The sequence below is a fragment of the Tyto alba genome, unplaced genomic scaffold (assembly GCF_018691265.1).
Source record: "Tyto alba isolate M040663 unplaced genomic scaffold, T.alba_DEE_v4.0 Super-Scaffold_34, whole genome shotgun sequence".
Taxonomy (NCBI): Eukaryota; Metazoa; Chordata; class Aves; order Strigiformes; family Tytonidae; genus Tyto; species Tyto alba.
Window position 1 is genome coordinate 1651737 of NW_024881309.1, and position 13916 is coordinate 1665652.

Below are 13916 nucleotides of genomic sequence, written 5' to 3' on the forward strand. Positions count from 1 at the left end.
AGTGGGCAGTTGGCTTGCTTTATTGCAGCTCTAATTCTGGAAGGTGCTCTGGAAATCTTCTGCCTCCCTGATACCATGGCATCCCTGGTCCTGTGGCTCCCAGAAACACATGTATTTCCATGCTTCACTTCCACCTAAATTGCATCACCCCAGGTAAACCCTGCAAGGAGATCCCTAGGGAAAAGCAAGCTGTTATCTCCTACTGTCCCCTACAAACCCACATTTCATTTAATTTTCCCTTAGGTTTATGCTGAAATCACGGCCAAATACAAACAAAGCAAAGCCCATATAATGCATCAACAGTCCCCAGCTAAATAGCCGTGATATTGGGATGGGGATGGGATATCCATCAGAAGAACAGCACAAAACCCTGCTGATCCATCGCATCGCCAAGCAGAGATCTGCCCAAGCAGCCTGACCTCCTCCCCAGCTCTCCCGTGCAAAGCAAACCAGGTGGGAAAAGCCCCCAGTGGACTCTCGGCTGAGCTTTGCATTAAGAAATCCATCAGGCTGCAAACGGAGGGAAAAACGGAATCGGTCTCTATATTTACAGACAGTTGTCTCGAGAGCTGCATTCATGTTTGCAGACCCAAGTGCTTGGTTGGGATTGACCCCCTGCAACCTCCCCTTACCCAGCCAAGCAAAGGCTCTTTTAGGACCCCTGAACTCTTCCTTCCCTTTCCAACCTAATGATTCTAAGGAATTATTTTCTACACCCTAAGGATCTCAAGCTACATCAGCATCCTTGCACATCCCTAATTTTGCGTTCAACTTGCAAGCACAGGTATTATTTCTGGGACAGCCTCCCCATGAGTTAGCAGGGATCAATACGTGTATTAATTTCCCTAATTAGGAATTTGTGTGGTTGTTGACCGAACGAAGCCACACAAGGCTCACATGGACCTTAACAACCACAGAGCCCGTGCCCCATCACGTGTTGGAGATGCTCCTCACAGCACTGCATGAATGTTTCCAGGGGTGATTACCTGGTCGGTGCTCGGCGTGTCCGAGATGTCGTTCATGCTCCGACTCTGTGCGTGACCTGATGGAGATAAGAGGGAGAAAGTCAGAAAACCACCCTGTGATGCGTAGCCAAATTTCAGCCCTGTGTGCAAGGGGAATACATAGTGAGACGACTTCAGTGCAAAGAAAAAAACAAATATATATTTTAGCTGGGCTTGCAAACCAGGTGCAGTAAAATGAAAATGCAAGAATATGAGTTTTTCTAATACCAGTCACCCCGTGGTTACACAAACCACATCGCATTTATGGCTGTAGTGGGATCCCCTTTGTATTTGCAATTGCCCACTCTCATATTGCAACTTGATTTTTTTTTTTTTGTTTTTTTTTTTTGTTTGTTTGTTTCCCCCCACTCCCTGCTTCTTCCAGGACCGTTTCTGTCTCCCCAGCTTACGCAGGCGGCCGTAGCTGGCGCTTTGCCGCATCCGCAGGTCCTCGGTGGAGCGGTGGAAGGCAGCGCCGGCGGCCGGGCTCCGGACGGGGCTGCGGGCTGGGGGAAAGGAGCCGTTAGAGGAGACGCCACGGGGAACCTTTGGGTGATGCTGAAGGCAAGAGGCCGGGCTGAAAATCAGCTGCCCGGCACAGACGTGACCGACCCAACGCTGATACACCAGCAATTTCCTTTTCCCTCCCACTCTCATTTTGCACTTTTATCCCACCTTTGTTATTTTTCCATTAGCAAAGAATAAAAGGCCTTAAGCCAAGTCTCCCCACTGCAGGGGCTCCGTGCAAGGAGCCTGCACCACCCCACAGCCCACCAATGCTCTCTTTGAGGCTATAAATGGGTTCAGAAGTTCAATTTCTGTTACTTAGGAAGACTCAACACTTTATTTGGCTTTTTCATCGCCTAGTTCTCCAGAGAAACTTACACTTTAAATTTGCCATGAACTTCACACTTCAGAATATTTACGTTGGCCACTACCAAGTTTCACATGAATGTTTCTCCTCCCTAAACTTGTGACGAGTCCCACTTTTCATCTCAGATGTTTAAACTGAACTACTTCCCTATAAAGACTTCCCTTTTTCCCTATGAATTTTCTTTGTTAAGACCAGCATTTTCCCAGAAAACCTCCTGAATTTCCTTTTGGAAAACCACCTGTACCAGATTTGCTGAGCTGCAACCACAGCATCCTCATTGTTTTTGTTAAACCCACTAAAAACAATGATGAAATGCCCACTGGGCATGGTCCTATTTTCAATGTGCCAGCAGTGTTTATTCCAATATCATGGAGTTGCCATTGGCACAAGAAATATGAGGGACCCTTCTGCTCCTGCCAACAACCATTTTCTCCTTGGTGTCCCTATTTGCAAACTCAAAGCAATGCCATCGTCTCAGCAAGGAATTAGAAACACGAAAGATGCCCCGAATTTCCCCATTTACAGGGACTAACCACAACATTTCCAAGTTGTGCTCCATTTTGAGAGCTTCTGGCAAATATTAGCTCAAATATCTGATGGAAAATGGTTGCTTTGAAACCTGGGGATGCCCGCAGGGTGGGAATATTGCTTATTGATGGCCTCTTCCATGTACAGTTTGAGCTTGGGCGTTGCTGTTTCTGTCTACCCGGGGAGCAGCCGAAGCCCGGCAAATCCCGGGCTCCACCAAATGACCTCCGTTTAAACCTAAGTAAATAATCTAGTGTGAAAACAAACAAATCCCCTTTTATAATGGCTCAAAAATAGGCAGGTTCAACCACGGAGCAGACTGGATTTGTCTGTAGGCTGTTCTGCCAGAAAGTCCCTTGGCCAAGTGACCGCCAACGCTGTTGTCCCTCACACAGCACTGTTGTTCCTCACACAACTCCATCATCCCTCACAACACCACTGTCCCTCTCAGCAGACATATCCTTGGCTTCTGGCTCCCTCCCATCCTCAAAGCCACCTGTGGCAGAGCTTTTGGGGTCTTTCTCAATGCAGTAAACAGTTGGGTGCCCCAAATGGTTGGGTTTCCCCCTCTCCTTCTCCTGGGATCTTCCTCCCCCGGATCTTGCTCACCAAAGGCTCAAGGATGCAACTGGGCACCAGTTGGACCCCAAGGACTTACTTGTGTTGGAGACGGACTTGCCAATGTCGGCCAAGGACTGGTGGATTGGCTTCTTGGTTTGGTGACGGTGCTTCCTGAGGAGCACGTAGCTTATCTTCTCCCGCAGATCTGGCTTGAGCAGACCGTCTTCGATCTGCTTCTCAATTACATCATCTGCAAGCACCAAACGACGGGTTACCCCACTGCAAACCCTCCCAGAAAGACCGAGACAACAGCACGTACTGAACTAAGTTGATGGCTCTCAACTCCTGTCTTTGTTTATTCTCCTGCAAGCTGGTTTATATTTGCATGTAGCAAGTAAATTCATTTAAATCTGTTTCTAGAACTTTAGAACATGGGGGGGAAAAAAAAAAAACCACAAACCACTGACACCTGCCGGCTCCTACCTATAATTTGGGGCAAAGAGTATCCATCTAAGTCCAGGAGCACCGTCCCCGTCTGCAGACATGTCCGTAGCTCAAACAGGCTGTGCAAAGACAACGTGGACACATGGGGCTTGCTCCACCTCTCCCCACTTTCCTCCACCTTTTCTTCAAATTTTATCCACCTGAAACAAGAGCAGCAGCTGTGGGAACAGGCACGGAGCAGGGATGGTGTATGAGAATAAGAGAATTGCTTTCCCTGTGGTGTTTCCCTTCTGCAGGCGGCTTTGCAAGCCTGAATTAATTCATCCTGCAAAGTTTTTGCTTGTTATTCAGGATGGGAATGGAGAAATCAAGTAACATCATTAGACAAAGTGCTGCTTGTACCACTGCAGAGTGGAGCAAAACCTCTCTTGGCTCTACCACTGATCTCAGCAGATCTTTCACCACAAATTGCTCCTGCAAGATCTGGGAGGTTTTCCCATGGAGCTGACCTGGCCTTAGCCAGGCTCTGCATCTCCATGGACCAGCCATGCACGCAGGAAAGCAAAAACCCAGGGCACTGCAAATGTCTTTTTATTTCCTTAGCAATGCTCAGACTTCAACCTGGATGCTTCATTCCCACAGTAAGAGACGAGAGGGTTTGCAAGCCCTTGGAAATCAGTCCTTCCACTTCTCTCCCTTAATTTTACAAATCAAAGACTTCAGAGCAGATTTGGGAATGGTGACTGATTTCTCCAGCTCCCCAGGAACAGGGCTTAGGCTCTGTGGAGGGCAGGCAGCTCTCGGCAAGACGTTGATTTGGGGAAGAAAGCTGCTTTTCCTTTACAGGAGGTTTTCAGGCTCTGTGGATTAGCCTTTGCAGGGCTTAACCTTACAACTTTTAACTGGTACAACTGGGATTTGGGCTCCTGCCGCCGCAGAGGGCACAGACAGAAAGGGTGAAGGAGGAGAAGGGTTTTTGGGAGTAGCTGATGGCTCATGAACACTGCAGGGGAATAGTGGGGAGAGCTCAGGATTGTATCAGCTGCAGGGGGGTGCATTAAAATGCTGCAGCAAAGTGAAAATGCTGGATGTCCCTATCAAAAAAACCCTCCAAATATTATCTGGGAGTGCCAGGAATGGTCTGTGCTGGGGATAAAATCACAGCACATTCAAAAAAACCCAAAATTTGGCCCTAGCGCCCATCACTCCAAAGCTCCTCACCCTGATTTCTTTGCAGAAACCCTTCCTCTAGCCCTTCAAACACCGCTGCTTTTATTGGGAGGACATTCAAGCTTCCCGCCGCAGCACCCACTAAGTCCCGTCGGTGCTCGCCCAAAGCCGATTAGGTCACTTTTCGTTTCTTTTTTGCCCCATTTTCCTGCCGAAAGTGGGTTATTAGTGTGCACGCAGGGTGGCAGCTTGGGTCGGTGTGCGGGACTCGAGGCACGATTCCAGCGGCGCCTTTGCCCTGGGACCAGCATCCCATCATGCTTTTGCCAAGGCTACAGCCAAACCCCATCTCTCTTCTGCACTCAGCTTCTTTATTTCCACTTATTTCCATTTATTGCGGATTTAGCCGCAGGTAGCACTGCTCCCACCAAGGAGCTGCCCTCCTGCAGCTAAAGAGGCTGAACCCCTCCTTGCTGGAGAGCGGAAATCCACGACTTGAGAAACCTCCATCCTGACAGGGGGAATTTGGAAACCTCCATCTCAAACCCTCCCTGATGAAAATCCCAATGCAAGCGCTGATTTTTTGCCTCCGGAGCTTTTTGGAGAGTGGGGAGGGATGAGCAGATACAGACCTATGCAAAATTGGAGGGGAAAATATAAAGGGTTTTAGCAACAGCATCCCTGAACTACTGCATTTTGAGCAGGGTTGGCAACCTGGAGGATGCTTAAGATCTTTCCAGATTTTTGGTGATGCAAATAACCAGGCCTAAGAGATAGGACAAGCACCCACAGGGTCTGATCCTGCTCTCTCCCCATCCCTTGGGCAAACCTCCACACCCGGACTCAGAAATCTCACATGTGCTACAGAAAGGAAAGGGCTTGGGATACCATCAGAATCCCTGACTCCCTTCCTAAAGCTTCCCCAAACTCCCCCAACCCTACTAACTCTTACACAGTGGAGGCTAGGAAGAGAAAATCCCACTTGGATTTGAGATTTTTCCCTTGGATAAGCTCCTAATTCAACAAAGCAAGTGGCACTTGCAACTCCTCTAATACTTTTATTAAAGATGTAGTGGGTTGGTTTTTATTATTAATGCTTGAGGGGCAGAAGTTTAACTATTGGCCTGGTCAGAAAAAGTGTGTGGGGAAAAAAAGACCTGGGAAAATGTTCTTTACGTCCCCTATTTCTATTTCCCAGGTCTCTGCTCTAATTCTACAATTTCCCAGCATGTTACCCCATTTTTTTCACACCCCCAGCCCTTTCTGCTGGATTTTTCTCTCATGCTGCAACAGGAAACGGGAAAAGCCCCAGCTCTGGGGTTGCTTCAACCCAGGTAGATAATGAGAAAGATGAGAAATCTTCCTCCTTTCGTCCTCCTTGGCAGGTTGCAGCTGCCATGTAAAGCCCGCCAAAACGCCGGGTTTTTTTGCATTTCCCTAATTTGGGCATGGCTTTTTTAACCTCATTAAAAATGATGTTCATTCTCCGACCCCATTTCCACACAGGGATATTTAGCGGGGGATCTTTACCCCACACATTTTCAACCCAAAGCATCTCCATCCCCCTCACCTGGCCGACTCTTTCCACTCCATCTCCTCGCCGTCGTGTTGCAGCGTGTCCATCTCCGTGAAGAGCGTGGGGTTGGGGGGCTCATCATCTTCCCCCAGGATGTAGCGGAGGCGTTCAGCAGCCGGTGACACTGCCAGGGGGCGAAAAAAAGAGGTTTACCAACAGCTGGAGACAAGATGATCCCGTACCATTCGCATATGGAAAGCCCCAGGGGAGGTAAAAAAGGGGTCTGTAGGGCTATTTAAGATCCTGGGGTAAAAAAAAAAGGAGGTTTTGAGGAAAATGTTAAAGGTGAGAGACATTGAGGAGTGGGGAAACTCCACGTAATCCTGTCACAAAATCCCTGTGCAAAGAGATATAGGATGCTGGTGGAAAGGATGAGTAGAGACTGTGTAGCAGCCAGGAAGGGAATATATATGTCTGGGCTGGGAATTATGGAATGTGGCCACCCCTATATACAATATTGTCAAATTTCCCTTCTAGGAGCATTATGTGCCCCGTTTCTGTGGGGTATCCCACATTTTTCCCCACCACAGAGCCTGGTTTTGCCAGGTTAAAGCCATCTGCCATCAGCAACCAAGTCCTCATGGTCTCCTGCGCATCGGGATGCATGACTGCTCGGCACACGTTTTCCCACTGGATCCCCAAGGGGAACGTGTATCATTTGAGGGGAACAATACAAATCCACCATTTTTGCAGGAAAAAATCCAGCTTCTTATTGCAAATAATCAGCCGGGCTGGGAAGGGCACTTACTGTCTCCTGCTCCCCGCAGTGTATTTCAGGAAGGGAAGCAGCGACACATCACCTGCCTGCAAACCTCCTGACTGAGGGGAAAAGGGCTTTTCATCTTCGGCAAATTCCCCGCAGCCACGGGAGGGTGACGGACCTGCCCTCTCCTCCCCCCCCAAAAAACAGGTTGGGTTTTCTTTTAACCCTCTCCATCTTCGTGTGCTTTGCTAGCAAAGCCTCATCATTTTGGTTGCAGGGAGGAATCAAAAACTTGGGTATGAACCAGAATGTGGCACAGATGGGACTGCTCCCCAGTTGCCCCGTTATTCAAACAAGTGGTTAAAATCAGCCCTATGCCAGGTTCTGTGAAAACAGTGCATTTTTAATAAAATCATGGGTCTTCGCCCTCTCTTAACACAGCAAAATTTAATCCAGCTTGGAAAATGTTAGCAGAATCCTTCTGTTCTCAAACCTGGGAATAAAGAAAGTCAGGTAATAGGGTACCCCCAAAAAGCAGGTAATTAAATTGCTGTGATTAAGCAGAGGAAAAAATGGGAATATTGTCCTGTCCTCCCACCAAAGGAGATGAAACCCAAGTTGCGGTGGCCGTGAATGAATAGGATGTCCCTTGCACTCTGGGCTGAGCCTGCTTAACCGCTTAAGCACTTTAAGCCCCACCACCAGGTCTTAAAACCCTGTTGTCAAGTCCTCCTTCCACTTCCATAAGCTTCATTATTATGATTATTAATATTCCTGTTAATTTTAGAGTTGAGCTACATGCCTGAAGGGCTTCAGGCTCTTTAAGCCTAGTGCTGCTCACGTAAAAGGGGATGAAATTGGTGAGATATCAGCAACCCTTCCCTGGCCTCACACCATCTGCTTTGCTCTGCAGCCCAAACCTTAAATTTCCTGCAAAACCCCAAATTCACTGCAAATGCAGTGAGACAGACCACAAAAAAAGGGAGTTTGCTGGAAATATTCATCTCGGGTGCGATCTCTGGATGCATTTGTAAAAAAAGGGGGATTTGCAATTTTGCAGGAGGGGGGCGGAGGGGTTAGAGCTTTGCAAATCCTCAACTTGGTGGTTTCTGCTCCCACCTTTGCCCAGATTCCCCCCTCAGGTGCTTAAGAACGGGCCCCTCCTGCTTCGACTGCCAGAGGGTCCCCCCAGCAACTCATTTTGGAGTCTCAGGGCTGTGACACACTTTAACCACGGGAAACCACAAAAGATAACAGAAAGCTTGCACATAAAGAATTTTTTTTTTTTTTTTGGTTCTTTTTAAGCTTTTTTTGCCATCCTCCCCCAGTTTAAGGAATAAATCCATCTCTCAACACCTAACGTGTGCTTCCCAGCAGCAGCCGGCTCTGCTCCCCACAGCTCCCTGACCCGAGCAAAGAGCCAGTTGCTAAACCAACAACACCACGGCAAAAATTCATGGGGTTTATTCACTTTGAGGACCTTTTCATGCCTGGGAAAGCACCCAGCCTGGCATCTGGTTACAACCCAGCATTCTGTGTTGTTTTTTTTTTTTTCCTATCTGCTGGAAATTTGATCCAATGCCTAAATTAATCCTGGGAAGCAGCAGCTATTTGCTTGGCACCACTGGGGAACACAAGAGTAAAACTGCTGCAAAAACACTGGCCAAAACCCACAAAGCTACCCCAAAAGCAGCACCTATTTCTTGCAAGACATGGTTCAACGGGTGCCCAGAGCAGATCCATACCTCCCTGCACCAGCTTTTATGATGGGAAAATACTCACAGCTGCAATTCCTGCATTACACCCATCAAACCTCCTCTGTGATTTAAGGCACAGTGGATCCGAATCAGGCCCACAGCTGCAGAATTAGCTCAGCATTAATGCTGGTGATAATATAGGATAATTTTACGTACACAAGAACCTACATTTCTGTGGGTAATTGGACAGGACAGACCCCTTGCACTGATTTATACCTCCTTTAATTTGAGGTGCACAGAGCTCTTCACACCCCGATTTTCATCCAGCAGTAAAACCTCACCTAGTGATGCTTTTCCAAACCAAAAATCCCGCTCTGGCTTTGGGTACAATACAAAAGGTGATAAAATGGGGGACAGGGAATGCGGTGTCACCGAGGGTTTACAATCTGGCTGGGCAGCAGGACTAAGCTTTATTTAAGGCTCCGGCACATTAACCATCCACTGTTGTGGTCCTTCTGAATATACGACAGCCTTTCCCCGGGGTTTCATGGCTCAGAAGGGTCCCCTCCCCCCAAAAAAGAGGAGACTGGGGTGCACATCCCATGGGATTAAATGCTCTATTTCTGTTCAAGAAACCCCCACATCTGGGAGACTTTTCTCCTTCCAGATATCATCTTTTCTGTTTCCCTGTTTCTGAGGAGCAGTGGAAGTTGATCAGTCCTGTCCTTGTCCCCCTTTATATTTTTGGGGTGAGCTTTGGAGCCCAGTGCCCTGACCGAGCACTCAACCCAACCCCACACAGGCTTGCAAGTTGCTTTTACAAGGGAAAAGCAAAGCCAAAAAAAAAAAAAAAGGAACCTTTCTTCCCTTCCAGCTCCCCCTGCCACGGACGCCAAAGAGCAATGGAAATAACCTACCTGGAGTTGTTTCCATTTTTTCCCCCATTTCTTCCCGTCTAAACCAAACCTTCGCTGCACAGTACAAAAAAAAATCCAAACCCCCAAACTTCCTCCTTTATCCACTCAGGCTTGTTAAACTCCCAAGGCTTAAGGAGCAGATTATAGAGAATATAAAGCACTTTCCTTTCCCTTTGGCTCTCATGACGGGAAGTTACCAAATCAAACGGGATGCGTGTAGGAGAGGTGAGAGCTTTGGGTGGCAGCGGGATGGAGTGAGCAAGAAAGGGGAGGGAGGGAGAGGTGGGAGGACAGAAATCAAAGGTTTGGGATTATTTTGTGGAGGGTTTTTGTTTCCCACCTGGAGGGAGGTGGGAAAACCCCCTCGAAGCTCAGGGCAGAGATTTTTTTTTCTGGGAAAAAAACACCCAAATGAGGGAGATTTCCTCAGGGAAAGCAGGCTGTTGAAGAGTTGAGGCTTTTGGGGGTATTTTTCCTCCACAAGATGACTTTGCCCCCCTAAACCAGTCCAGTGTTGCATGCTGGTGGCATTTACTGCCTGCAGAAAGCAGGGGACGTGGTCCTGCTCGTGCTGCCACCAAAGGCATAAAGGAGCTGTGAGAGAAGCCTGCTGCAAATAAAAAATCTCTTCCCATGTGAAAAAAAAAAAAAAAAAAAGAAAGAAAACTTTTCTTTCCTTAGGGAAAAGCAAAGCTGAGCCCCTGCCCACTCTGCTGAGCCCTGATGTGGTCTGCTCAACATAAAGCCAAATGCAAATTTCTATAGGGGATTGGAAAAAAAAAAAAAAACAACAAAACCAAGAGATCGACAGCTACTTTACTGTGTAAAATGTTAATCTTCGTTAAGGAGATTTAAGGAGACTGGTCAAAGCCTTGGGCAAAAGCCTGTCGGGAACAAGGTGTGATGCCCAGAGGATGTCTGCACCCCTGGGACACTGCTGTACCCTGATTTCCCCATCAGCAACCTCCCATGGGCAAGGCCAAGGGCAACCTCCCAAGGGCAAAGTCAACCTCTTTTAGCCCACCCATCACTTAAGCAGCCTCAAATCCCACTTCACACCCTGTGCCTGGCTCTCAGAGACATCCACAGGGAAAAATAAAACTGGGAAGCATCAGGAAAAGTAGTGCCAAATGCAAACGCTGGACCAAGCAACGTGGCTAGGTGCACGGGGCGGGGGTGTGTGTGTGTGTGTGTGTGATTTAATCCTGGTTTAAACGATGCTGCAAAAGCCCTAAAGCCCTCCTGATTTTTCAGGAAGCCCAGGGACTCACTGGTCCTGCTGGCATTGTCGTTGCCGCTCTCGTAGCAGCCGTGGCCGCCGTCGTCGGTGTCGGAGCGATCCTGGCGCTCGTAGTGCCGCTCGCTCTCGCTTGTCCTGTCCCGGCTGGAGACAGATCTTCGCCGACGCCGTTTCCTCCGGTAGCCCTGGGGCACCGGCACCCCGATGTAGATGGAGTGGTAATCTAGAGGGGACAGGGGTGGGAGGAAAGACTTTAGGGAGCAGAGGTGGGCGTTTCTCACTTGGAAAGAAAAAAAAAAAAAAAAAGCCACAGAGATATTTGCCTTCTTCCCAGCGGGGTTAAAGCACCCACAGGAGATTTTCCCATGTCGTGCGTGGGATGGGCCGAGCTGGGTGCCTGGAGATTTGATGTATTGGGTGGCAGGGAAGACCCGGCTGCCCTTTGGGGCATCCCCGAGGTTTCACTCACCTTCCTCATCGTCGTATCTCCTCCTGGAGCTGCTGAGCCCCCTCTCGCTCATCCCATCCTCATCTTCCAGCATGGTCCTGCCACTCGGAGAGAGCTGAGCCGCAGGGAGGAGAAAGGAGAGATTTTAAAGGGTGTTGGGCAGGGGAACAGCCTCTTTGCATGCCCGCTGGGTGCTCCCCACGATGGGAATCCTTCACACGTGGCCCTGGTGAAATCACAGGGTCCTTCCTGGCCGGGCCAAGGATTCACCGGGAAGCCAGGACCTTCCCTGCGGATGCACCGGGGACCCTCCGGCACCTCCTGCAAGCGCCCACGGCTTGCTTGCCACGGTGAGCTCTCGGCCCTGCCTCGGTCTGCACCAGCCCTGCCCGTGCTCCACCTCTGCTCTCCCTATATTTAAGAAAATCCAGATAAATTTCACCTGGGGTACATGTCCAGTCTTATTTCTGCTGCTCAAAGGAAGGTGCAAGTAGAGCGTAAGAGCTTATTACAGAGATTTCCTGGTACAATTATGGACATAAGTTCAGTTAACAGGGGCTGCCTGCTGGGAAAAAGCACTTGTTAATTTTCAGGGGGGATCTGCACAGATAAAAGGTGTTTTGGAGAAGCAGAGTTCGTTTCTCCCCATCTCCTAAGCACAGATTTTACACCTTACTGCCGCTTCCAGATATCTTCCTTCAAACCTGCTGTTTTATTCCCCATACGAGTTTCTTTGGATTTTGCCATGGATGCTAATTAATCTCCTAATTATCTGACCTCCAGTGATTGCCTTTCACACTTGACTTGGATGGGAGAACAGTTACTATTCATGGCAGCCTGGTCGATACCTCCCAAAGTCACTTTGAGAGCAGTCAGAGAGCCAGCCTCTCCGCAGTCCCTGTTCCAGATGCTTGCAGCCATGGCATAATCCTATCATTATCCACCCGTTTTAGGGAAGAAAATTCTCAATTCAAGCCAAATAGGTTAAAAATATAAAGCAAACAGGGTGTGCACCTAAATAGCTGGAAGTGTCCAGGGCTGGCCAGGTCGGCTCTGCTTGTGTCGCCAAATTATTGACCCATTTTCCCACAAGGCAAAGACCAGCTTTAGCCTGATATGGGATCCAGCCTTAACCCAGTTGCTATTTGAAGACACCTCCTGATTTAACAGATTTGGGATTTTTTTTGGACCCCGTAAAGTCAATATTTTCCGCACAGGTGCAGGAACCAATTTATTTTAGGGGCAAACACCTCTGGATGGACAACCATGCCCCAAACCTGGGTATATTAAGAGGTAAAATCAGTCACAAGCCTTGGGTTCCTAGGAGTAACGTTATGGGGCTAATTCTGAGGATTTTAGGAAGCTGGCGCTGGCAGGAGAAACAGTGAAATACCCACCCAGCTGCAGGCATAAATAATTTTGCTCTAAAAATGAGCTGGTACCTTCTAACAGATGAAGTGTCACAAACCCCCTGTGAGATTTTCCCCATGAGCTTCAGCACTAGGTCAGGGTCCCCAGATGATGGATGGGGATACACAAGCCTTCAGCTGGGTCTATATTGGGAAGAAATATGACTTTTTTTTTGCAATCTAGTTTGGCTGGTGAGAGCTCTACCACAGCTCTTTTGGGCAGCAAAAATAACTCATCTTCTGATAAACCCACACTTCATTAGCTCCACTGATAAATGAAAGGTCCTGACTGATTATGGCTGATTTATGAAAGTCATATAGCTTAGGATTTTTTCCTCTTTTTTTTTACATATAAAGCTTTTTCCACCAAAATCCTTGCATACAATCACAAGCATAACACAGACTAGAACTGCTGGAATACACAACTGTAAATGCACTAGAAATAAAGAGAGGAAAAGAGGAGCAGCACTGCTACCTTTGCCAATTAAGCCCCACTAACCCCCCACCAGCTCTCAGTTCCACATAAACAAACTTTACCGTTAACTGACTCACCTTGAGCTCCCCCAAAACGCCCAGGAACTGGAGGATGGGGCCACAGAGTAAAGTCACGGGCACTGGTGGGTGCAGGAGCCCAGACTGACTTGAGATAAAGCAGCTCTTGCAACCATCGTATTGACGCCTACTGCCAAACGCTCTGTAGCTCCCAGCTTAAAATGTATTTTGGGTGATGCTGATTGACTTTGGGAGCAGAGAGGCATCACGGGATGCAAACAGACCTCTGGAAAGGATGGACATTCCAGTCAGCAGAGACCTGGTCTTGTGCAGTGATGGTCTCTAGATAGCAGACCAACGGGACGCAGGAGAATTCAAGTTGTCCATCTCCAACTTGCATAATCTGCATCTCATGGGGTTGCCAGGGGTTTTTTTTTGCATCAGTTTTGGCTCGATTGCTGTTGATTTTGGAGGGAAACTGCTTTTATTTTTTTGGTCTGTGCAGTATCATCTACACCTGATCTTAAGAAATAGAAGGAAATTCTGCAGAAAGGTGCAGAGAAGTATCACCAGCAGTGAGAAAGCTCCTAGAACCCTTGGGGACGACAGGATCAGCCCCTGGGCCATCAAATACAGTTGGGGGGGGGATTGATGAGGGTTGCATACCAAATCATTTTTGCAATTTCCCATTTTGCTTTTAACATGTTGAGCATCCATAAATTTGATATCATGAAAACCAAGCTCTCGGTCACACGAATATGCCTGTTTCGCTTCCTGAGCTCTCTGCTTCTATTTAATGCCTGGCTTGCTTGCCTCCGCTTAGCTTTTAACAGGGGTATCAATAAATCTGCAT

At 48.2% G+C, this 13916-nt stretch overlaps 1 protein-coding gene across 14 annotated transcripts in view; it reads right to left on the reverse strand.

Moving 5' to 3' along the window:
* SLC4A5 (solute carrier family 4 member 5) overlaps positions 1-13916 on the reverse strand; it is a 30554-nt gene that overhangs the window by 14420 nt on the left and 2218 nt on the right. For 12 of the 14 annotated variants that reach the window (XR_004406019.2, XR_004406017.2, XR_004406018.2 and 9 more), the window contains exons 3-10: positions 13124-13349; positions 11184-11277; positions 10746-10937; positions 6152-6281; positions 3451-3611; positions 3065-3217; positions 1415-1510; positions 987-1042 (exon numbers count right to left, since the gene is read on the reverse strand). Coding sequence is in view for 11 of the 14 variants with exons in the window: in XM_032985168.2 (XP_032841059.2) it covers positions 987-1042; positions 1415-1510; positions 3065-3217; positions 3451-3611; positions 6152-6281; positions 10746-10937; positions 11184-11256 (861 nt within the window). In the remaining 3 variants the exon portion in view is untranslated. Of the gene's footprint in view, positions 1-986; positions 1043-1414; positions 1511-3064; positions 3218-3450; positions 3612-6151; positions 6282-9474; positions 9627-9814; positions 9887-10745; positions 10938-11183; positions 11278-13123; positions 13350-13916 lie in introns of those variants that run through there. The other 2 variants (XM_032985176.2, XM_032985175.2) reach the window with 2 other exon arrangements.